Source organism: Falco rusticolus, chromosome 4 (genome assembly GCF_015220075.1).
Source record: "Falco rusticolus isolate bFalRus1 chromosome 4, bFalRus1.pri, whole genome shotgun sequence".
In the NCBI taxonomy this organism is placed as follows: Eukaryota; Metazoa; Chordata; class Aves; order Falconiformes; family Falconidae; genus Falco; species Falco rusticolus.
The window spans coordinates 26,055,129-26,079,301 of NC_051190.1; the positions used below are offsets into that span (position 1 = coordinate 26,055,129).

Here is a 24,173-nt window from a genome sequence, read left to right on the forward strand (position 1 = left end):
ACCCCCCTGTCCCCCTGGATGCTCCTGTCCCCAGGCCCCCCCTGCCCTCCGGTCTCCCGGGTGCTCCTGCCCTGTGGGACGCTCCTGTCCCCGGGACCCTTCTGTCCCCCGGGATGCTCCTCTTCCTGGGACCCCCTGTTCCCCGGGATGTTCCCTTCCCCAAGACCCCCCTGTTCCCCGGGACGCTCCTGCCCTACGGGACCCCTGTGCCCCCGGGACCCCCTCGCTCCCCGTGCCCGCCCCTGCCGAGCAGGGTCCGAGAGCCCGCATAGCCCGGGCCCAGCCCCGGGGGCCGCCCGCCCGGCGGCGCAGCGCTGCCCGGGTCCCGGCCCTCGCGGCCGTGCGGGGGGCGGCCGCGCGGCGGGGGCGGCCGAGGCGGGCGGCGGGGCTGGAGCGGCGCCGGGTTTCCGCCGGGCGGGAGGCGGAGCGGGGAGGCGGCGGCCGCGGCCCGGGCGGAGCGCAGAGCCGAGCGGCGGCGGGCCGGGGCTGTCAGCGCGGCGAGCGGGGAAGCCCACAGCGGGGCCGGCGCCGGGGCCGGGGCCGGGCGCCGCCGAGCAGCGCGCACCGCCAGCCCTGCGGGGGAGGCCGCCATGGCGGGCGGGCGCTGAGCCGGGCGGCGCGGAGGGCGGGCGCGGAGCGGCGGAGCGGGGCGGCGGAGCGGAGCGGGGCGGGGCGGGGCGCGGCCGGGCCCGGCCGGCCGGCCGGGGGAGCGGCGGGCCGGGGCCATGCCATGCCCGTAGGGAGAGATGCCTTTTGGAAATGGAGACACTGGATCACAGCGCAAACATGGCGTCCCCGCGGCGCGGCTGCCCCTCTCGGGCTGGTGCCTGCTCTGCTCCCTGCTGTGCGGGGGGCTGGCGGCGGCCCGGGCGCCCCCCGCCTGCCAGCCCTGCGCCGCCGGCTGTACCTGCACCGGCCCCGCCTGCCTCGTCAACTGCTCTGCCCGCGGGATGGAGCGGCCGGGGAGCGGCATCCCGCCGGCCGCCGCCGCGCTGTGAGTACCGGGGGCTGGGGGGGCTGCCCGGCACCTCAGCTCCTCGGGTGTCCCCGGGGCGCCGGCTGTGCCGTCGGGCCGGGCGGGGGTGGGACGGGAGACAGCGGGGAGAGACATGGCAGAAAGTTTGCCGTCAGCCTGCGGGGTCGGACGTGGGCAGCGGTGGCCCAGGCGAGGGAGAAGGGAAAACAGCTCCAGTATGTGAGGTATGCGGGCCCAGCCTGGCAGCGCGGCTCGGGCTTCGTGCCTTCGGCTGGCACAGGGCTGCAGGCCCCCGGGCCAGGGCTGCTGGTCGCCTGGGCTGCTGGTCGCCAGGGCCGGGGCTGCAGGCCCCCAGGGCCAGGGCTGCAGGCCCGCAGGGTCAGGGCTGGCCAGGGCTGCAAGCCCCCAGGGCTAGGGCTGTTCAGGGCTGCTGCCCACCTCCCCCGGGTCAGGGCTGCTGGCCCCTGGGGTCAGGGCTGTGGGGATGTGCCCGGCTCTGCTGCTGGAGCAGTGTTTTTAGGATGCTGCCCAACCATGTCATCTTGTAACGGCTGGACCTGAAGATCTTAAAGGTCCTTTCCAACTGAAATGGTTATTCTCCAGTTCTGTGTCTTGCAATGCTGCTCGTGTCTTGCCAAGCACTGGGACACGCTGGGTAATGCCAGCGTGTGAGGCCAGAGACACCCTGGCTGGTATGCGGGGCAAACCGGGCACCCTGTGGGCACCCTGAGGGGCTGCTGTGCCAGAGGTTTGTGCCGGGAGCTTAATTTCTGGAAGTTCTGGGGGAAATTGCAAGGGGAGAACGGTGTCGGGAAATGAGTTGAATGTGGTTTAAGGGCTTTTCTGTTCACAGAAAAGCCAAACGACTCAATAACACATTCAGATGAAGATTTCTCTGTGGAAGTGCTAAGATGGGATGACAGTTGTGTCCAGATGCTGATTTTGTTGTTTTGGGTAAATTGGTTGGAAAGGTGTGTTTCTTGGAGGGGCGTTAGAATGGTCCATGTGCTCAGTCACTTGAATAAGGTTCCTGTATGATGCAAAGAACAGACTTGAGGGAAAAATGTTGTTTTTTTTTTTTTAATTTATTTGCAAACCTAAATTTGTTTTCCTTAGGGAGCAACTTTTTGTTCTTGAGGAGACAAAAGCATCGAGTGATTCATGCAGGAGAGATGACGTGGGGCCCGTTGCAGTAGAAAAATCTCACATGAACTAATTTCTACTGGTATTTCAATAAGTTAAGGGTCTGCTTTTCTTTTCGGATATTCTTAACTAAGTTTCCACTTTTTAGTGTCAGTATAGACTAAGAGAGGTTGCAGAAGTTGCAAAGTACCACAGTAAACATTATATTGTATGTTGGCAGGATGTATCTAGACTAACTTCAGGAAAATGTGCATGTCTCTAAATCTGGCAGACAAGGTGTTTTCCGACTGTTTTTCTTACCAGATATGTTTAGATTTTCCCGAACAAACTAGCCGTTGTTTGTTGCAGAAAGTCCCTAACTGGGAAAAACTGATTTTTATGAAGGGGTTTCTGATGTTGCGTTATCTTTTGTCGGTGAGATGGGGATATCAGCAGCTCTGGGGACTCAGTGTGCTGTTGCGACAGAGGCAGAACGTGCCAGCACTTTGCTGGTCACTTGTAGAGCAGCCTTCTGAAGACTGTGATGGCGAGTCCTTCATTTGGCTTTTTAAGGACTTGGGGTTATTACAGTGTGTTTTGAGGATTATTAATTTTGTTAGTAAGTGTTTGAGACTGTTTATATTATTGTTGTTCAGAGGCGTTGAGTTGTAAAAGCTCCCAGAACATTTTGGAGTAGATCCTATTTTGCAGTGACAAATTGAAGTTGGACATAAAGCTCTCACAGGTCAAGAAAACAAAGTGCCCAGAATATGGGAAGGGGAAATGTACTGAGCAAATGGACTGCAATGGCAGGATAGTCTTACTGACATCTTCCTCTGATTTTGATAGAAAAATGTTTGTTTTATAGCACTGTTGAGAGCAGTGCAGTAAGGGGAAGAGCTTTGCTCTGCTGAGGGATGATTGTCTTTGGAATTCAGACCGTAGAGTCATCTTTGTCAGCCAGCAGATTATCTTGTGTGTACAGTCACGACTCAGCTGAAAACGTGTGTGCTGGTAATATTCTGATGACTGGTATAAGATGTGCTGAAGCAGTCTGCTGTGGCACATGGATTTCCTTTGGGGAGAAGTTTACTGCCCTGTTTGACCTCCTGATGATGGGAAAGAAGACATGTGTACTTAACGTCGTCATTATAACCATGAAAGATTTACAGATTCATTTCTGTTGCGATGAGAGGGACTCTGGCTCATGACACAGTAGTTATGCAAGCGGTTCTCACTATTCATTTCATGTTCCCTTTATTGAAAACTGACAGATAAAGTAAATAAAGCTTTTAATGATAGCTGTCCTTTTTCTTTTTTTTTACTGGTCTGAAACAAACCCAGTCGTTAAGAAGGCTGAGTTAAAAAAAATTCCCAACGCCAAAGCTTCCCGATTCTGCGGCAGGCGTGTGTGCTTGCAGTTGCACTCAGCAAATGTGGTACCGTACCGTACCTCTAGTTTTAGAAGTAAGGCCTAGGAAATGAATTCCTCTTGTATCCGACGTTATAGACGTAGCAACTTTGAAGAAATAAATGCCAACTTCAGCAGCACTGTTACTAGGATTACAGAAGAAATGCCCCATCCAAAGAATCACTAAGGAAATAAGCTCTGCTGCTTGCAGACACTACATACCTAGCTGGAAGCAGTCTCCAGGCAGACCGAATGGGAATATTGGCCCCCTCTCATCTCCAGAGTCAGGTTCTTGAAATGTAAGGCAGTCTGGCTGGAATCAAGAGCAAAGTCTGTTTTTCCAAATAATCTGCAGTGTGCAACATAAAAATCCATGCTTCAAGAGCAACGTGGTTCAAGTGGCAGCATTTGCGCTTCTGAGTTTCTCCATCTGAGAAATGCTCTGATCTGATCTCTTTTAAAGTGCTCTGCTTTTAGGGCTACTGGATTTTGTTCACATTTACTTTGAGACTTAGATGTTTCATGAGCCGGTATGACTTTTACCTCCAGTTGAGGAATGAAATACCTCATAGACTTCCCTTGCAAATACTGACTATTTCTGACACATTGTCGGTATCATGGTAGTCTTGAAGTGGATGTTAGAATCTTGATTTAAAAGACTAGTGTTGAAGCTCCCTTGTTTTTCCTTCATTAATGTGGAACACTATTTGCGGATGGGGAAGAAGGAGAAGCTGAAATCAGAGAAGCTCTGCTATCGCCACACTCCTGCAGAAGCAGAAGCTTTGCAGATTTGGGGGTCGTAACTTTCATCCAAAACCCAGCAGGGTTTTTTTGTGGATTTGGCAGTGAGCCCTGGGGTTACACTGCCTAGCTGGTGACTTCACCTAAGCAAACCTTCCTAAAATAAACAGATTTTATGAATCAGGAACTTAGAGTCTGTGATATTTTAGATTTCAAGAGTGATTTAGATTTTGTTATGTGATGTAGTAAAAGCCTTTTTAAAGCTCAGGGTATCTTCAAAAGCTATTGCGGGGGTGGGGGGGCAGGGACGGAAATCCAATTAAAACTAAAATCCAGTTCAGGTAAAACCACAAGCGGTGGAAGTGTCTATACAGTAGTGTCCAGTCCACAAAGGCAAAATAGCTTTACTGCTGTTTCTAGAAAAAACTTAAACAGTCTGGAATGTCATTCTTTTAAGAAGCTGTATCCCCAGCAAAAACAAGGCTGTGTTTCTCTTTAGTAAGAAATTTTGGAGGGGGAAAAAGGCCCAAATGAGGTGCTAGATAAATATTTTGCAAATGAGATTCATTCAGCCTATAGAAGGGACCAATCACATAAGCAAATTGTAACTATCATTTAAGCAGGAAACAAGGAGGCAATTCTGTATTATTCTATCAGAGTGTCTCTGGCGTGAGTGAAGTGTCACTGCTATTGCCGCTACAGCAGTGGCATGAATCTGGGTTATTTATTGTGCTCCTTCCTAAAGCTGCAGTGAAATCTGAGCGCTGTTCCCGTGGCTGAGGAACTTACTTTTTTTTAAAAAAATTAAAACTTTGGTGGGTTTTTGGTGGTGTTTAAAAAGATGTCAACAAAAATGTGCTGCTAGGTAAGAAAGGGCACCCACCAGACAGGTGGCATTTGAAGGTGATCCTGCTCCGTGGCAAAAGTTGGAATTAAATAATCCTGAGCAGCATCGAGCTGTCTCACTTTCTTGTTAGTAGCCCAGCATTTAAAGATTTTGAGATTTGCAGTTTGGTGCAGCCAAACCTACAATCCCTGGTAGTGACAGAAAATCAGGCATTAAGAAACCCTAGTTAAACATCTCAGAGCCCCACTGTGCAGCGGGAAGACCTGCTGCTGGAATGCCCACTCCTGACTCTGGTCAGATGTTAGTAGAAAGGAAAACTGTTGCATTGATTTTTCTATTTCCTGCAATTTTTAAGTTTACTGGTGGTGTCTTTCTGCATGTGGCTTTTTCCGGTTTGGAGTGAAAGTGTGGGCCCGCTCCTGCTCATCTCCTGCAGACAAGACCCCTGCCACATCTCTCATGTTTCACCCAGCTGCTTTCATTCTGCTCTCACAAAGAGGGGTTTTAAAAAGAAGATCACTCGATCAGAAGGCAGGGTGAAATGGACTCATATGGTTTGTTAATGCTTCTCTCCCTGTTTGTAACTTAATGGGATTCCTTGTATTATCTCTTGTCATGCCACGTTTTCCACACTGTGGTTTCTACAATGCATTTCTGCGTCATCCTTTCTCCATTTCTTCAAGCATTGTTGTTCTTTGATTGATCATTGCAGTTCAGTTTGATTTTGTATCTTGTCTCTTATTTTCCCCCATATGTCCCCAAACATTTCTCTGAGTTGTAATAAGTGAATAAGAAAGTAAGCGGGGGTGAAGGACAGCTCAGGAGCGAGGATGTGTTTTCCTGTGCCAGGGTGGGGCAGGCTGGGAGCTGCACAGCCAGGGGTTCCTGCTCTTGCTGTGAGGAGAGTGCAGGAGGGAGCGTGGGGGGGAAGGCACTTGTGGATTAGTCCCACGATAGTTAACAGCATGATTTAGGCAGCCGCTGTCAGGCTCAAAGCAAAAATTTCTGTCTCTTCCACAGTGGAAAGTTGGCAGCTGTGCTAGTGGGCTGCACTTACGGTGCTGTTGCTATTCAGAGGAATGGCTGCTACCCCACGTCAGCCCACGCTTCTCCCACCCCACGTCAGCCCACCCTTCTCTCCAGGCCTTGCTGAGGTTGGGCTTAAAGGCTGGAAAGCTACATTGACTGCTGGGTGCAGAGCTACCGACCACGTACCCCTTGCAGCTTCAGCCACCTACACGAACGTGCTCTGCCAAAGGTTGCTGCCTGTCCCAGGAGGATGAGTGTCAAATCAGACTTCCCTGGCCCTTATTTCTGCCTTGGCAGCAAAGAATTAGCTTGTTTTTTATGTTGAAGGACTGTTGTTTACTTAGACACTGAAGCTAAGTTGGCATCTCTATTTACCAAAACTAAAAATGTCAAACTGAAATATAATATTAGTTTTTGCTTTGCAAAGGGCACAAAAAGCAAAGAGCATGTGATTACAGCTGTCCCTATTTTTTTAAAGGATAGCTATCATCAAGAAGAGCATCAACAACATGCAAGTTGACCATCTGTAGCATTTGTGGTATATTGTAGGAACCGTGACCACTAAACAGATTTTGTCCTCACTTTCCAGCTCCTCCCTTTCCCTCAATAGACTGCATCCTTTTTGATGATGTGCTACCACTGGATTTAAACAGAGATAATCAAACAAAGCACAATATTAATCAGTCAGCTGTTTCTGCCAGTCTTAACGGTAAAAATAGTTCCCCCTCAGGTTAGAAATGAGTACATCTCATTTCTGGCTCTTCCTGGCATCAGGCTACTAAAAACTTTAATAAGCAGAGATCAGAGACAAAGTTTCAGATGTGGTATACGGTCTTGTGTTATTTTGTTTAATCCAATGTCGTTTGTAATTTAATTAGCAACCCGTGTTAAGATAGTGTGGTATGCTGGTTTGCTAACAGTATTTGATGGAAGAAAAGAAATGATGTTGTTCACTTTTTGGTAGCAAATCTCCCACCTGTGGCATTTTTCAGTTGCAGTGCACGTGTGTTAACCATGTGGCCCTCCTTTACCTCCAGCCTGGGGTTTACGGGCTGCCCTCCGACACCGCTGTGTTGGGAGGTGATGGGATGCTCTCTTCCTGCCGTGGTTGTGCTGGCGTATGCTCTTGAGCATGATCAGAAGGCTGTACTCACTCTGACAGCAGGCATAGTCTGCAGCAGCTTTTGCTTTTGATGAGCCTGTGGGACAATCTGTAGTGACATGCATTCAGGGCGCAAGCCAGGGCTCAGCCAGCCTGTTCCTATTCCTTTGAAATTTGTACATGAACACCGTACCATGCCTGTTTTTCTTTCAGCAGCAGCTGGGCAGCTTGTATTCTGCACGCCTATACAGACAGCTGCTTGTATCAAGAAATGCATTTGGCTCTATGCAATGCTATTTTGCATATCTGTGATGAAGTTATGAGGGCTGATCCCTGTTTGAGATTTCCAGGGTGGTGGCTGTAGCCCTGGTTAGATCCTGCGCCCACCTCCCTGGTCAGGCATCACTAATGGTACTTGCAGATCCCCAGCAATGGCCTCTGTGCAGCTCTGTTGCAACATCCCCTGGCAGTACCTCGGCCCTGGCTCCCACAGCATCCGTGCTGCTCTAGGCTCCTCTAGTAGGGAGGAGGACCTAGGTAGATCCAGAAGCAGAAGAGCAGTTTTCCTTGCGGCTTTGGTTGAGACGGGCAGTGAAGCCTGTCCTTCCTCTCCCTGGTATGGTGGCTTGTATGGGATTCTGTAAACACCTTTCCCTGCTCGTTTGGAGGCACTGGTCCTGCTGGGAACGGGTTAAATAGATTTGCTATAGCAAATGCTTCATCGAGGTGGGAGTGGCTCTCTAAAAAGAGGATCTAGGGTGTGGGTTGAGTCCTCCTGAGGGAGGAACCCGAGGAACAGCTAAGCCTGGGAAAGCAAGAGCCCAGACAAATTGTGTTGGCCAAAGTTGTTAGTTTCTCTCTCAAAGCCACGCCTCGGGAAGGGGGTGGAGTGAGTCCGGCCTGAAGCATGCAGATTGTGTTTTAGGTCATGTTGGTGAAAGTATCTGTCTCTAAATCCCATCAGGGACCATGTGTGGAAGCTGCGGGTGATTCCTGCTGCACTGCAAACAGACCCAAAGTGGTTAGCTGGGGAGGGAATACACTGTGAACACAGAGCTGTGAGTTGAGGGGTTGCATCCTTTTACCATGTTGCAGTGATGTGAGCATGAGTCCCTCTAATAGCCATCCCCCCCCATGACTGTTCCTTTTTGTGTGTTTATTTTTGTAGGGCAACCTCATGTTGCTTGAAAGAAGACTACAGAAGTGGCTATTTTTATACTTCTCTGTTCATCTGCTTGCTTCACAGCTGGGCTGGTTGTGTTTTAGGGGTTGAATACAGCTTAGCCTTTCCAAGTGTGGCTTGGAAAAAACAGATGTTTCAGTTCCTGTCTCCACTGCCGATGTTCCCATATGCCACATTTCCAACAGTAGGACATCAGTGCTGGCACACAGGCCCTGAACTGCGCATGGGGGGAGGCCCCGCGGGGCTCTTCTGCTCTCCAGCATCCGTGTGCCATTTGTGGAGCTGTCAGGAGAGCCGGCCACACAAGTGTTAACTTCAAGGAGATGCACATGGCTCCTCGTCAGCACCTGTGTGCAGCCCAGTGCCGGCGGCTTGCTGGCAGCGGGACTGGCGTTCTGTCAGTATGGGAATGTTCACGGGTTTTGCCTCATGGGTTGCTTCTGTGCTATTGCTTAATGACTTTCACATGCAGAGGCTGCATAGCTGGTTGTGAGAGAGAACCATCCGAGTCACACTCTTCAGCCAGTGCCAGGCAGTCCATGGGGTGATAAGAATAATAATCACGGGCCCCATCCCGTGACGCGTGCTCCCAGTGCAGTGTCTGTGCCATGTTTCCTCCCCTGGGGTTCAGAGAGCTGAGGGAACGGTTGGAAACTGCAATGAAGTGCAGAGTGGAGTCTCTTAAGAAAAGTGTTGCAGCCACATTCCGTCCACTTAGCTGTGCTTTTTATTCCTTCAGACACCTCTGTTTAAAGCTGCATTTCTTCAACAGAAAGAGGAACGAGACAGGGTTTTTGGGACAGTGTCTTGCCTTGTCACCCACAGACAGTCACAGGAGCATTGTGAAGACCTTGTGAAAGCATCTGTGCTCTGCTGGAGCGTGTGCAGACAGCATTGTGTGCTGCCTGGAGTGTGGAGCTGGCCCGCGGCAGGGTGGTGTTTCACCCCTCCCCAAATGAAAAGGGCTGGAAAGCTTTCTGGAAAGAGTGAGTTTTTAAAAAGAGGAGTTTGGATATGGAAAGAGCAATCAACTGGCACTTTAAACATTTTCTGCTGCTGTACCACCTCTGGGATCTCATAGTTTAGGCACAGTGTGGACACAGCAAAGAGACAGCCCTCACCCAAGACCTGCAAAAGTCACCCAAGTCTAAGCAATCCTGCAAAAGCCTAAGCTTGGAACACGGGCACTTGCCTTTGAGGTGTTAGTGGAGCTGCTGCTATTCTGGTCTCATAAATGATTCCAGCAGGCCCTATAGCAACTCCTCAGTGATTTGTGTCACGAAACTGCCCTTGCGCCTAAGCATAGCCCAATTAAAAAAAAATCTTCTCCTATTTCTAAACCAAAACAAAGTACTCATCTGAAATAGTATGCAGGGTGATTCCCTGGGAGAAGAGTTTCCATTGGAAAAGATCTTGGCTTCTGACCAACTCTGTAAAGCAGTTGTGGAGGGCAGCTCATTATTGCTACCTGGGTGATTTTCTAGAAGAGGACTGTTAAAACAAGTAACAAGTTGGTGAAGCCGTTAGTCAGGATCCGTTCTCGGCTGCTTCACTACACGGTAAAAAAAAAAAGGTTCCCTGTCCTCCCGGACTCAGGAGGCAACTGGAAGTAGAGAGCCACTGAAATGAACAGAGTGACGTTGGCCAGAGATTCATAAGTAATGAATTAAATCTGTGCAGAGCAAAGGTTTTTATCAGAGTGTGGGAACGTTATTTTACTCCTACAGAGGGAAAAAATGAAGTCACTGGCTTTATAGACTGAACTCTGCCTAGATTTGCAGCCTCTGATTGCATGGATCAGTGCAAAGTTTGTATCAGAAGTCTTAAAAAATTTAGTGTAGACAAAGCTGAGGTGGTAGGACAAAAGCTAGAAGAGGCCAAGGGTTACACTGTGCTAGTCTTTCAGTTATGTTAAGAAAATTCACTGTAGCTAATATATGCGGTGGATTGCATTCATACCAGCAGTAAGTAACGGCCCTACTTAAGAAAAAGAAAAAAAGAAAACTGCTGCCTCTTTGTGCAGTAAAGCTGTTATAGGGCATAGCACATACTAGACAGCACCATGGAAACAAAGCTTGAGCTGTCTGGGTGGTACTTGAGGTTCTGCTACACTGACACAACACAATTCCCAAGTTTTAATTTAGAAGAGAAGACACACCCCGTTTTTGGAGGGAGTGCCAGAAGCATCACTGGTTCTTGAGTCTGTGTTTCATACAACACAAAGTAAGTTCAGTAGCCCAACAGCCAGATCCTGAACTGAGACCCTTGGCCCTCACTGCTTTCCCTCTTGTCACTCATTGCACCCAGCGGTTAGCCATTTCTTGAAAATCTTTCTGCCTTTCCGGTGCTTGCAGGAGAGTAAACTGTCAAGGTAGCAATGTCACTGTCCTTGAATAATTTAGTTTCTGATTACATGCACAGATTGCATCCGATACAGCCACGAATTTAAGTTACATTACTTTATATTTGCTTTGTGCTGAGTGTAGTGACCCGTGTTATGCAGCCAGTCAGATTGGAGTGTTACCCTCTGGCATAATTCAGAATCTGCAGCATTTAGAGCGTTAATTACAGCTAGCCATCAGATCTCTTAAAACAAGCCAGCAAAGCCTACTGCTGCATTCTGACTTCTTGTGGATTAGCTGTGACCCATGCAAGTCTGTAGCTTGATCCCATAGCTTCAGAGAGAACTGGGAGAGGACACTGCGTCTGGAAATTAATCTCCAACACCCCCACTCCCACAAGATGCAAAGCGTCTCCTGACGTAGATGCACTATAGCTGCTTGGGAAAGGTACTTCGTAAGTCATCAGAGAGCCCTGGCTCTTATGGGGGTGTGCAGCCCTACTTCTCATCCTCTCCACTTGCAAGTGGTTGGTCTGGTCAGCAACGTGGAGCACCTTTTTTCTCCGTGTGCAGGCTGACCACAGCTCTGGTTTGTTCCCACAGAGGGGAAGTGGCAGTGGAGCTGGTGTTGTGTTTATTGGCTTGCTCTGCAGTTCCTGGAAGTTGCTAAATTCTGCAGCAGCCATGGAGGTTGTGTGCAGTGTGCTTAAGGCCAGGGTTTGCTTCCCCCTCTGTTCTTCTCCCCTCTGCAATCAGGGAACTGACGTGCATACCTTAGTTTGGGAAGAAAGCCGAGCTACTGGGGGCAGTGTTGTCTAACAGCTGGAACACAGAGGGGAAAGTGGGACTTCGCGGTTTTGTTTTCAGTTCTGACCCTGGTTGTGTGGGCTGGGCTGTCATTGATTCATCTGCGCTCAGTCTCCCCTGTCTGAGCAATGGGGCTGGTGCTTCCTTGCCTCGTGGGAGTATTGTAGTGGTTATTTATGGGGATTAAATGCTTGTGGAGGGCCTCAGTGCTTGGCTGCTGGATAGATGCCCTGGATTTCTATTTCCTATTGCCTGGTGCTCTGCCATCCTCATGGAAGGCAGCAAAACGTTATCCCGTACCAGCTCCTGGGAAGCTGAGTCTTCACACTCAGCAAGGTAAATGGCTGGGCAGCAAAACACACACATGTACTTGTTTTGACAGACTTGTTGGTAACCTCGGTCCTGCCTTCCCACCCCTGCTTGTGCTTCAACCTCTTCTTGCTGTCATCCTCCAAACTAAGCAGGTACCTACTCTGTGGCAGGTACCGGACGGAGCCAGCCGGATCTCACTGCTAACGTAGCTAGAGAACCATTGCTTTTTCTTTCGAAAAAAGGAAAGTTTTGGTTTCTGCCTAAATGTATTTTTTTTGTTTCATGGCAGTGCCGTCAGTTTCCCAAAACAGAGACCCCCCAGCCCCAAACGAGAAGGCAGCGCTGCCTCCAGCCCAGGGCTGGCTCCTGAGAGGAATGTGGCTGGTCCCTGCGGCCCCAGAGGGACGTGGTGCTGGGAGCGTTTCCTCGCCAGGAGCAGCCTCGGGAAAGGGCTGTGTGGTGCCAGGGGTGGATGCGCCAGGCTAGAGCCATGCTGGGGGACGGCATGTCCCCCCCAGCAGACCTGCAGCCATGCTAGGGCGGCTTGCTGCAGGGTGGCTCTCCAGGGCCAACACCTCACTTTTTCCCCCCAAAGCATCCTACCTCAGCTAGCAAGCCATTTACTTCAACCAGGCAACTTTTTACTTCAGTTGGGCCCCACTTTACCTCAGCCAGGTGACTTTTTACTTCAGTTGGGTCCCACTTTACCTGAGCCAGGCGACTTTTTACTTCGGTTGGGTCCCACTTTACCTCAGCCAGGCGACTTTTTACTTCAGTTGGGTCCCACTTTACCTCAGCCAGGCGACTTTTTACTTCAGTTGGGCCCCACTTTACCTCAGCCAGGCGACTTTCGACTTCATCCAGGCACCGCTTTACCTCAGCCAGGCACCAATTTGATCTCACCGGCTGCCATACTGCTTCAGCTGTGGGGTGGCTTCTGCTGTCTTGTGCCATTTGCCTCTCCCAGGTAAGGCAGCCCACAGCTCGGGGGTCTGGCAGTGGGTTGCTGTGGCGTTAGCAGTCTGGCCCTGTTTCTTGGCCCTCCAGCAGCCCTCCTGGCTGCCATCACCCATCAGCCTGTTGCAGCCCCTGTGGCACCGTGGGGCCCATCATGGCTCTTGGCAGACAATGGGCCCTCTGGAAACTTAGCGTGTTGTCTGGGCTGGTGCATCCACCTCCTCTTCTGCCTTTATGGCCTCTGCATGGTCAGCACCCGTCGGGCACACAGGGCCTTGGTGTGGTGTGTGCCTCACACTGATGCGGGGCTCAGCCACAGGGAAAGGGTGCCATGAGCCACCCCGTGCCCCAGGCTGGGCGCCCCATGGGGCTGAGCTGGGCCTGCCGTATCCCGGGGCTGCCGTGTCCCGGGGCTGCCGTGTCCCGGGGCTGCTGAGCCCCAGGGCTGCTGAGCTGGGCCTGCTGACACCGCTGCAGTGCGGGTTCGGGATCAGGCAGTCGGTAGCTCTTGGCTGTAGTGCATACTACAAGATCCCCGCTGTTAGTTGTTTGTTTAATGATGGCTGATTAGAGGGAGAGGAGGCTGGCCCTTTCCTCCTCCTTAGGGGGTGCGTTTCGGTATTCTGACAGGGAGTTTGAGGATGTCTTGATCCTCTGCCTAATCAAACTCAGTGAAGGGCAAGAAGAGCCTGGTCTCTGCTGCGTTGCTGCCACTGCAGCCTGGAGCACGGCCTTCCAGAGGGAGTGGTTCTGACTTTTACAATACGAAACACATTTCAGCAGCATCATTTTTTTTTTCTTTATTGAATCTAAAGCGAAAAAGCCCTCAGCAGGAGCTTGAGCTTACTGTTGGGATGAGACACAGGCACGTGGCAGGGATGGGTCCCAATTCTTCTGGCTGCAGTTCAGATTTTACACTTGTTTCTTTTCACTTCTCGGGGTCCTAATTCTTGCTGGCTCATGGGCTGTCTGGCAGTAGCGAAGCCATCATTGGCCACCTATGAGGAAGGTAATCAGTGGCAGTGTGGGTGGCAGAAGATCAGCGCAGGGGCAAGTGTGGGCATCTGGTGTGACTATGAGAATGGTCCTGTCAGATTTATATTACTGAATTAATCTACAGAATTAAACAGCATGGTAGACTTGTATTGTTTTACTGTGTTTCTGTGCAGGCCACAGACAGTTGAGAGTCTTGGCATTGCAGCATCAGGTCCTGGCTTCTGCAGAGGTGTGTTTTAGTCCTTCCTACCTACTCTTTCAGATGGACCACTTTGTGCTGGGCAAGGGCTGCTCTTAAATCCCACTTGGCTGTCAGTATGTGGAGGCTGTGAAATACCCTGGCTCTCACACTGCAAGTACCGGTTTCTGGGTTTTGGGGTACTGGATATCTATGTATTTAAGGTCTCCATATACATTTTTAGCTGGTGTCTACCTGCCCTGACTGTGCGCTGTGAGGGTCCTGGTGTTGAACAGTTGAAGCAGACACCTGTTGTGGTTGCACGGGTGGCTCAGCACCACTAACTGATGAAACCCAGGCATGACAATGGGAGCGCAAGAGCCATTTACTCACGTGTTGCTCTCTGTGCCAGGGACTTTGGTGACAGGCTGTGGTGGTAAGTGGCTTTCAGCAGATGCTTGTGAAATTGTACAGTCCTTCTCCTAGTGGGAGGAAATACTGAACTTTTAATGTTGGACCCAAAGACACTTTGTCCTGAGAGCAGAGCAGAGCTTTCAGGCTCTTGCCTACTGCTAGTCCTTGGGTGATGAAGAAGAATCTGGGGATTAAATTCCTGACACATCAGCAGTGCTGGCATCTTTTTGTATGTAAAGGTACTAGAAAGCCCAATTCAAAAGGCAGAGGTTTGCTTGGATCTCCAGTGCATGGCATCCTGATATGTGTGGGTTTGTAGAAAAGACCCAAAGCTCTAGGAACTGGTTTTTATATCTGTTGTGCTGTGAGGCCTGGGCAGGATTGGGACCTTGTAGTGCTGGATGCTGTACGCAAGCATACTGCATAACAGACGTTATCCTCAGGATCTTGCAATAAAAATAGACAAGGCAAAAGAAAAAGGAAGTCTTCCTGTTTTTCAGCTGGGTAAGGCTGTAACAGCTTTATGCTCATAGAGAGTAAGGGAGTTGCCTGAGGTCATACAGGGAGTTTGTCCGAGCCTGGCACTGAGTCCTCCCAGTCTTCTGAGGTGCAGCTGAGTGTGATAAACACGTGGACTTGCACGTGCACATGGGGCCAGTCCGATGTGAAGCGTGAGATGACTTGCTGGGGGTGGACATGCATCTAACTACCACTGATGTGAAGCATCTTCAGACTGGCAGAGCTGCATCCATTGTAAAGGCAGCACAACATGGCTTAGATGTGGTTCATTTCAGAGTGGGGAGAGCAACACCTAGTCATTGTCACTTTAGTCACTTTAGCTACTTTGTGAAGAGCTGTCCCTGCACTAGCCCCTGCTCCTGGTGTGCGTGGGGGTCCTGCCTTTGCAGGCCTGTGTAGAGACTGTTCCTCCGTGGTGACCTCCAGGAAGCACGATTCATTTAGGTAAATTTGGTGTGACAAGAGGAACAACATTTCATCATGAATTTGTGCCAGGGTTCTGGATTAATCATTACTGCACTTAATGGGTTTTAACTCAAAGCTAGAACCATCTGCATCACCTAATGACTCTCCAAGCAAAACCAATGGGGTATCAGATTTTGGCATGGTTCTGCTACCCGGAACTGGGGTTTCTGCAAGGCATGAGGGAACGGAGAGTAATGGTTAATAGGTAGGATGGAGTTAATCATTCACTGAATTCCTTAGCTACAAACTCTCTCGTTGGTATGTTTTTTTGGTGCATTGCTGGAAAGGAAATTGGGGTATGCGAAGCAAAACCATATTTAACAAGTCACAGTAGCCCTGGTGTGTGTAGGATTTCTTGCCTTTTGCTGAGGGTGGAGCTCCCATGTGGGAGGAGATGCTTGGAGGATCTGATAGAGCTGAGCAGTGCTGGGAAATTTGATATATCTGCACCTTTCACTTTGGATGCCTGGGCCAGAGACTGAAGAAGGAAGTGTCTGGCCTTTCACCTGCCTGAGACCCAAGGCAGAGACCTGTATTTTTCTTGCAGCAGCCAATGGCATCACCAATGGCTCAAACAGAAGTGGGAAAACTTATCTTAATTAATAAAATAGCAAGGATCCAATTGCTTACAAGAGTCCAGCCCTGCCAGCCAAAACATGAGTCAGCTACCTCTCATAAATCTTGAGATTAAAAATAAACCAAAAAAGGCCAAATGTTGTTGCCTTCTGAGTTTTGAGCCCGAAGTCCAATGTAGGAAACATTTGGAGACATCTGTGCTTCTTAATAAGGACATGTAGAGGAAAAGAAAGACTTCAGCAAGATAAAAGGGAAGGAAAACAGAGATTATAATTTAATGTCATGATTCCAGGAGACAACTTTAGGGAACCCACCACTTCTTTTACAGCAAGGCTGAGTATATCTTCTGATTCCTTTTTTGGGGGTAAAAGTGGGTCATCCAAAGCCACGTACCGTGGGACTAGATAGAGGAACTGCTTAGGATTCAGGTGAGGTTGATACAGGCTTTGAGGTTCCTAAAGAGGCAGCTGAAATCTTGAGGATCATGTTTAGAGGATTTATCATGTGAACAGATGGATTGTATGACATTTCTGCTGTTTAGAGGTAAATATTTAATCTGTAGGTAACCCAAGGCTGAACTGAATGCTGTACCAGACAGAGCTAGCCTTCGATCCAGGAATCTGAGTCTGCCTTCCTCTCCCTCCCAGCCCTGATTCACTTCCCAAACACCATTCAGACCTTGAGAAATTTTATCCCCAAGTTTCTGGCTTTTGCCTCTTTGTGAGGCTAAAGAGTGGTTGTAGAGTTGGGGGTGGTGGCTGCAGGGTGGTTGCAGAATTGGGGATGTGATGTGCCCAACTGTGACAGATTGACTGTCCAGTGCTGGCTGGACCCGAGAGGTGTGACTGTAATTGGGACCTGTGGGTTCAGGGTGTATTTAGTGGGTAGCACCAAATAAAAGTACTGTGAAGTATTTAATGGGAAGGGCAGGTTCTTCCAGCTCACTCTTTCATTTCAGAGGTCTTAATTCTTCCAGCCTCACTTTCTCCACTATTTTACCAGTATTTTTCTCATGCTTTCTCAGGACTCCAGTGAAAAATTGTGATTGAAGCCTGATTCTGATCTGTCTTGTAGTCAAGATCACAGTGTTGTTCAGCTGAGTACTGCAAACCTACGCCAGGAGTTACATAGGTGGGAGAACAGATTCAGACTTTTCCGTACTGGTAGAGCTTGTGAGCCTTTGAATGCCAAGTCTAACAGCTCATGCCAGCCCCTGGGGTGTCTGCACATAATAGACGTGGATGGATTGCTTGTGTAGCTGATTGTTTCCAATTTGAAACTACACCCCCTAATTGCTCACTGTAAGTTAGCAGGACTCCCCATGTAGAACCTTGTTAGACAGCACAGTTAATAGGAGAGCAGAGGGAGCATTTTAAAGTGTGTTGTTTGATGATACGTTGAACTAAGGCAGATTTGTCGAAGAGTACCGATGCCATTGATGGAGAAATCTTGCTGTAGTTCTACTCCCCATTTCTGAGCCAGCAGTCGTAGGACTGGGCTGTCTTCACATCAAGAAAGGTAGGTTGTTACAAGGAAAGGATGGATTTAATTTGCTGGCACTTTCTTGCACGGCTTTTTTTTTGAGTCTTTTAAGATCCCAGGTAGGATGAGCATGCTGGCTGTTTCCAGGATCCTCTGGGAGCTGCCGTTGTGCAGGAAGGGGCTCCTGGAACCAGCTCTGTGGTTGCATTTCTTGGGAAGTCTCTCCCATTTCGTTCCATGCTGTTAGTGATGTTCCCAACCCAGTTTGCCTCCTCCATTAAGATGAAGCCACAGTCTGGCAAGGAGGGGGAGAGGTCATGGGGGGAGAATTCTGAAATCACTCGAATCCACGTTCAGAGACATCCAGTTGCGAAAGACTTTTCCTGGTAGGGGAAAGTGTTGGTTCCACAGGGTGTTTCATAAACCACTGCCTGCTGCCTTCTTCCTGGGCCTCTCTCTGTCCCTGCTGCCAGACTCTGGCCAATTAAATGTGTGCAGTCAATCAGAGTCTGCTGGTCACTTTTCAGACAAAAAAAAAAAAAAAAGGGGGTGGGGTGGGGAGAAAATTGCCAACCTTTTGGAAGCGCAGGGCCAAGTACTGTTCTCAGGAGCACTGCTGCAAATGCAGAAGAGCCTAGCTAAGTCAGGAAAGGTCCTGCAGCACTTCACTGAGGGCTGAAGCCAGCCTCATGGGGAGAGTCACCTTCTTTCTTTAACTTCTGTAGCAGTGACCTGTAGCTCTTCATATTTTTCCTCCTGCCATTCTGTCTTACCCTGCCACATCAGTTACAGTTGCCCTTTATCTGAAAGAAAGCCATATTTATATATCACTTTTGCTCACCGAGTCAAGGAATGCAGCAGCTTGTCCCTACAACACCTCTTCAATCACAGATTTGCTGGTGAACTCTTGTCGCTGCTCTGTGCACATCTAGCACACTGTTTATCACTCACTTGCTACTCTGCTGCTCTGTTTGGCTCTCCTGTCTGCTATGACAGGCAGATGGAGCAAAAAAAAGCCAAATGAGAAGGAAAAATAAACCAGTTGGTGTTAGTCATGCTGCAGAATGTGTTAGCAGTTCAACAATGGCCTTAAACACCTAGTGGGATCCAATTTAAACCCATAAAAGTGAGGAAATCCAGACTTGGAGCCTGTTCTTCTACCTGTGTAAGCAGCCATGCATGTAGCAGTTGTGGCACAAGCAGCCTAGGAAGGCGGGTTTTTTACTCCATTAAACAATTGTCATTTGTTTCCAAGGATTTTCTTTTATTGCTGCTCCTATTTCTTACAGCAGGAAATTAAAAAAACGCCAAACATACAAAACACAGATGCAAATTTTTATTTGCTCAGATTATGCTGGATGTAGGAGCTTGGGCTCCAGGTAGCTTCAAAAAAATTTCATAATATTTGATGATGAATGTAATAAAACTATATGAAATCCAAGCTCAGGCATCTGAGACCAGGAGATCTGCCTTTGTGTGATACCTGGGAACACTAGTAACAAGTACAACCCCCCTTCTGCATTTACAACCCAGGCCTAAGCATGGGCAACTAATGGTTATCTCACTTCTAATGCGTTGCCTTCCCTCTTCACTTCATCTGCTGTAAACCTTGGCATGATCCCATTATCTTAGAAGGTTTCCAAACCCCGTAGGAGCTGGGGAGCTGGACTCCCTGCGTAGGACCCAAAATGCCTAATATACCTTAGAGTCATCCCTCGCTCTCCCTGAGTCTCTCCCTTCTGGGATATCAGAAGAGCCTCAGCCCCATGGTGAGGAGTGAGGACGGAGGTTTGTGAACATCCTGCTGCATCTCTGAGCAAGTGCAGCAGCCGGCAGCCCTGGTGCAGGTCCCTCCGTGTGCTTGTGTGTGCTGACCGGGAGGACTCTGCAAGTAGGAAGCGTTTGCCAGACATGGCAGGCAGCGCTCAGAGTTTTCTGGCAGGAGGGTGTGGAAAATGTTGGAAAGGAAAATCGGAGCAAAAGCAGTCTGTAGCTCAGTTTGCCTTGAGATCAGATGTGCACACAGGGCTGGGGACCTCTGCATCACATGCTCCTCGGTCCCTCTGCTGGTATGAAATCCCTCTTCAGTCACTGCTATACTTATAATCCCTACATGCTCCTAACTTTATTTTATTTGATTTTGAGGGAAACAGTAGCTTTTTGATAACTGTCCAGGGGATAAAATGGGACAGACAGACTACTTACTGGGAAAAGCCTTGGGGTCTTTGTTTTCCTGAACCCACCGACCGAGTCTAAGCTGCTATTTGTATTGAGAGAGAGGGGTGCAATCAGTGTGGGTTGACGCTGTTTGAATAGGCATGACTGGGCAGTGATCCCAGCATGACTTAGCCAAATGTGGGACTGGTTTTGTCTTTGAGTGCATGACCCAGGACGTTTTCTGACCAGTGGTGCCCAGGCTGTGCTTTCCTCATCAGCTGGAAAGCAGCATTCCCAGCAGCTCTGCCCTCCCAGGCATGCACGAGGTGCCCAGCAGTCTGTCAGGGCAGTGTGGCCCTGAGCTGAGTGGGGGACAGCACAGTCGTGTTGCCCTGTTGGCTGCTGCTAAGGAGAGGGAGCTCCAGTATTTGTCATTGTCCCAGAGAGATCTGGGCTTAGTCCTGTCAGCAGAAAGCAGCACCTCTCATCTGACAAATCTGCAGAGAGCGGACTGTGGATTGGAGACTACCTGTCCTCACATCGGCAGCATGATGGAGGATTGAGTTCTTGCTCCATGACATCCCTTTCCTAGTGCACCGGTGATTCTTCTTTCTGTCTTAACTCTGCTTTCACATGGGATTGCACCCTTAGAGAGCCGTGGCTGTATTTCAGCCGTGGATTACAAAATCCCTGTGCAGAGAGGGTGCTTCAGTGAGTTAAATTGGTAATGTCCTTTTGGATCCGAGAGGAAGAGGGGTGCTATGGAAACGTAGCTTGTTATTATATGGGAATGAAATTTGTTATTTCACTCTTCTGCCTCAGTTTGTGATTACACCATGGAGCAATTTTTAGCCTTGGCAAGAAGGTGATTTAGCAAAAGACCAAAGATGCAGCTTAACTCAGTGTCTACTATAAATCCTGGGAAACGATGATGCCATCTGAGGCTCCGCGCGCTTTGAGAACTGGGCAGATTTTCTTTCTGCCAGCAGAGCTGATACAAGGTCTGATTTGTGAATGTGATACTTATTGACATTGCTGTGGTGTCCAAAGATTACCAGGGATGTTTTCCAAAACCCTCCAGAGTCTCTATATGGAGCCTAAGAAGGGATCAGACTGTATTTACATGTCCTGCTGTGCCAAGCCTGCTCTTGGTAGCCTTCCAGTCTCTGCAGTACTCTGAGCAGAGGCAATGGATGGTGCTAGCAGGGCACAGAGCACACCGGTGCCTGCTTTGCCTGCTACACAGCACTGGAGAGCAGGCTGCATGCCTCCGCTTGTTGGGGGCACGCTGTAGTATTTTCTTTGGCTTGGCATTGTGTGGGTTCATGTTTTTTTCCATTTTAAACAGAGCAAATTTACTGGTGGTTTGTATTTACCGCTGACACCCTCTTACACAATCACCCTCATGTTTTTTTATCTTCAGCTTATGAAGAATAGAGTAATTTTGTATTTAATCATTAAATTGAGACATAGTCTAAGGCAGTTGCCTGAACCTGAAGTGAAGCACCAGCCTCGCCAAAGACTTCTCAACAGCAATGTCAGTGTTTCATTTTGAGTAGCACTGTGCTGGAGGGGGGACGAAACTTTGGGTTTCTGTTTTACTCCACAGAAAGTGAAACAACAACAAAATCAATCTGTTTACGATAGGAAAAAAAATATCTGTGTAGAAGTGGTGTGACTTTTTTTTTTAAGGTGCCTGTCTCTGCCCCAGTGACATCAGCACTGTTGGGTCTGTAATGGTTCATTTCTCTTTTCTTGGTGTGTGCTTTGATAACTGTGTGATGTGCAATGGCTGTGGGTATTAGACAGCAGTAAACACCAGTAGTTCAGGTGAATCATCAGAGGACCTGTGCCTGGGAACTTTAAAGAGAAGCTGAACTGAGGAAGATTTAAGCTGACTAATTGAGAAAAGATTTCTTAGAGGAAGAATCAGCTCCTGGGGAGAATCCCCTGTGCTGCAGTCATTTGAAACTGGAGTGGAGAGAGACTGGGCAGGCTGTGCTGGGGCAGACCTTCCTGTACCCATGCTCTGTTCCCTGCGAGCCTTTGGCACCTCTGCTCCGTGCTGGGTTGTTTTGGTGAGGGGAGCAGGTAGGGAGCACCACGGGGTGCTGAGCCCCTGAGCCACTGTGTCAAGTCCCAACACATGCTTTGGGGAGTAGGCAATAATTTAACATATTATACAGTTTGATGTACCTGTACCTATTGACCTGGGAAAGAAACGTCTCTTGGCTTTGCATATGAAAATAGAAAAAGGAAGGTTCATAGTATAGGCTGCTGTTGCTGAGGTTCACCCCTGGGCACAAAGCCAGCACAAACACGGCCCATGAAACCACTTCAGCCTTATTCTGAGGTCTTGAGGGGGACAGGAGTGTTTCACAGGCCTTGTTCTGGTCTTGTACACAGGGGAATGCTTAACCCTGGCTAGCTGAACCACAACACTTGGGACTTCTCACCAGGGCTGCAACACATGGCATCTTGAGCAGATGCAGAAATTAAACTGTGGACTCTGGCATGTCCCCTGTCTGTTCTTGAAAATATGATTAAGAAATCGGGGGGAAAATGCATTGCAAAAACTGCAGGGAAGGGATGCTTGCCAGAAAGAAAGAATAATTAAAGAAAAAGGGTGGCTGTAGTAGAAGAAAAAATGCTGATTGTGAATCATCAACTGTCCATGACTTTCCCACTGTAAAAGGTTGAATGGTCCAGTCTGTGTATTTGTGCTGGCAGTGAGTGATCTCTACAATAACAGCCATACCCTGTTTAGCTTTGCTACTATTTGGAGAATCTGTGCCAGGATGTATTGGAATCCCCCAGACAGGCATTTAGAAGATCTTTTAAAACTGGGGAGGCTGTGGGAGCAAAAACCCTTACTCGGTCTCCAGAGAAATTGGCTTTGTTTAAAAAAAAAAAAAATCCACAGTAGGATGCTGAAGTGTGGTGAGATGTTTAATATGACAGCTTTTAATGCGATCAGGAAAGGAATACCTCCCAGTAGTATTTGCAGGTATTAACCCATTAGGAAGATTAGCAGAGTTGCAAGGCCTTTTTCTTTCCCTAGACAGTTTATTCCACATAATGATGTTTTAAAAAAAGGATTATAGGCATTGGTCCTGTGGGAGAAAGGAACAGACACTGCAGCAATCCTCTCTTTAACAGATCACTGACATGAACTGTAGCCTGAAGTGGTTGAAATTATCCTTTCTGTGATTCCCTCACAACAAAATCAGACCAACTGTGTCTCCATTATCTGTCAAATTTGAGGGAGAGACATCCCTTTTCTAAAGTTGATCAGAGAAAGAGGCACCTCCTTGTGAGGAGAGGATTGTGGGTACAGCCAGCCGGTCCCACCAGCTCTCTGCCCGCTGTGCTTCCACTAGGAAGCAGACTGGGATCTCTGAGCTTCTTCCCTGTACATTGTGGAAAGGCTGCTCTGATTTCCTCCTGTTTTTCCCCAGGCTGAGTTAAAGCGAATGCTCTGGAGCTAATGTGTTCTTGACCTGAGAGCGTGTGTGACTTACATACCTGTGTGGATGATATATGTGCCAGGACAGGGGATGATGCCTGGCACCAAGCTGTGGATGTTGCGAAGGATCAGGGCCCTCTGTGTCTTTCCCCAAGGAAGCATGGAAGTTCTCCCTAAGAAGCATGCACTTTCTGCTGGCTCAGCTGGTGGTGGCGTTTGGATGCAGCCCCAGCTTGCCCACTTAGCCTGCAGCAGGAGTCCTTCTAGGCAGCATGTTGTAGGAAGAGTCTGCAGTTGCTGAAGGTCTTGTGGGCTGCAGTAAAGCAGCACAGAAGCTGTGTTACAGCCAACAGAGGCAAGCCCAGGAGGGTCTTTGACTGAGCCAGAAGTCGGAGGTAAATTGTTCTCATTGCTCTGGACAGGTGGAGGTCAGTCGGTGTCAGTGGGGAGAGTTGAGCTGAGGGGAGCAGTGTAAAAGCAGGTTATCTCGAGGTCAGCTGCGTCTTTCCAGGATAAGCTGATGCCTTGACTGAAGCATTCTTCCAGAGCTCTTTCCAGGGATCTGTCCTTTGGTCTCCACCCCGTACCTCCAGATATGTTGCATAGTGGATTTATCAGCCATTAATATTTGGCAGAAGTGTCGGCAGTTATTCGTCCCAGGCAGATCATGTTAAAGTTTTGGCTCTCTCCTGTCTGGAGTTGAAATTTTCCAAGCAGCGAGTAGAGAGTTAGATGTGCAAGTCCTGTTTAACTCGTGAGATCCGAACCTATGCTTTCTGCAGCGTCAGGCTCGTGTCTTTCCAGCTGTATCACTGCTAACATGTCGGTTGTGCCTTCTGTACCCATGGCACATTAAGGAGCTGTTGGCGTCTCTTAACGTACGACGTGTGGACATGAGTGGGTCCCTGGGGTACTTCTGTTGGCTTCAGGGCTGAATTTGTCCCATGCTGATTGAACAACTTTTGTCCTAAAATCCTCTGTAATTCTTGCGATTTTGTACTTTGCCCTTCTCGGCAGGAACATTTGTTGGCTGTTTTGATGGGTTGAGTAGGGAAAGGCCCATCTCCTCCGATGAAAGAGATATGACTAAAC

The 24,173-nt window shown here is 49.1% G+C and overlaps 1 protein-coding gene across 1 annotated transcript in view; it reads left to right on the forward strand.

Annotated features, from left to right (window-relative positions):
* The first annotated feature begins 687 nt into the window (after positions 1-687).
* Positions 688-24,173, forward strand: part of PKD1 (polycystin 1, transient receptor potential channel interacting) — a 98,892-nt gene continuing 75,406 nt past the window's right edge. The window contains exon 1 of the mRNA XM_037383310.1: positions 688-994. Within this exon, the coding sequence (XP_037239207.1) occupies positions 747-994 (248 nt within the window). The 5' untranslated portion in view covers positions 688-746. The remainder of the gene's footprint in view (positions 995-24,173) is intronic.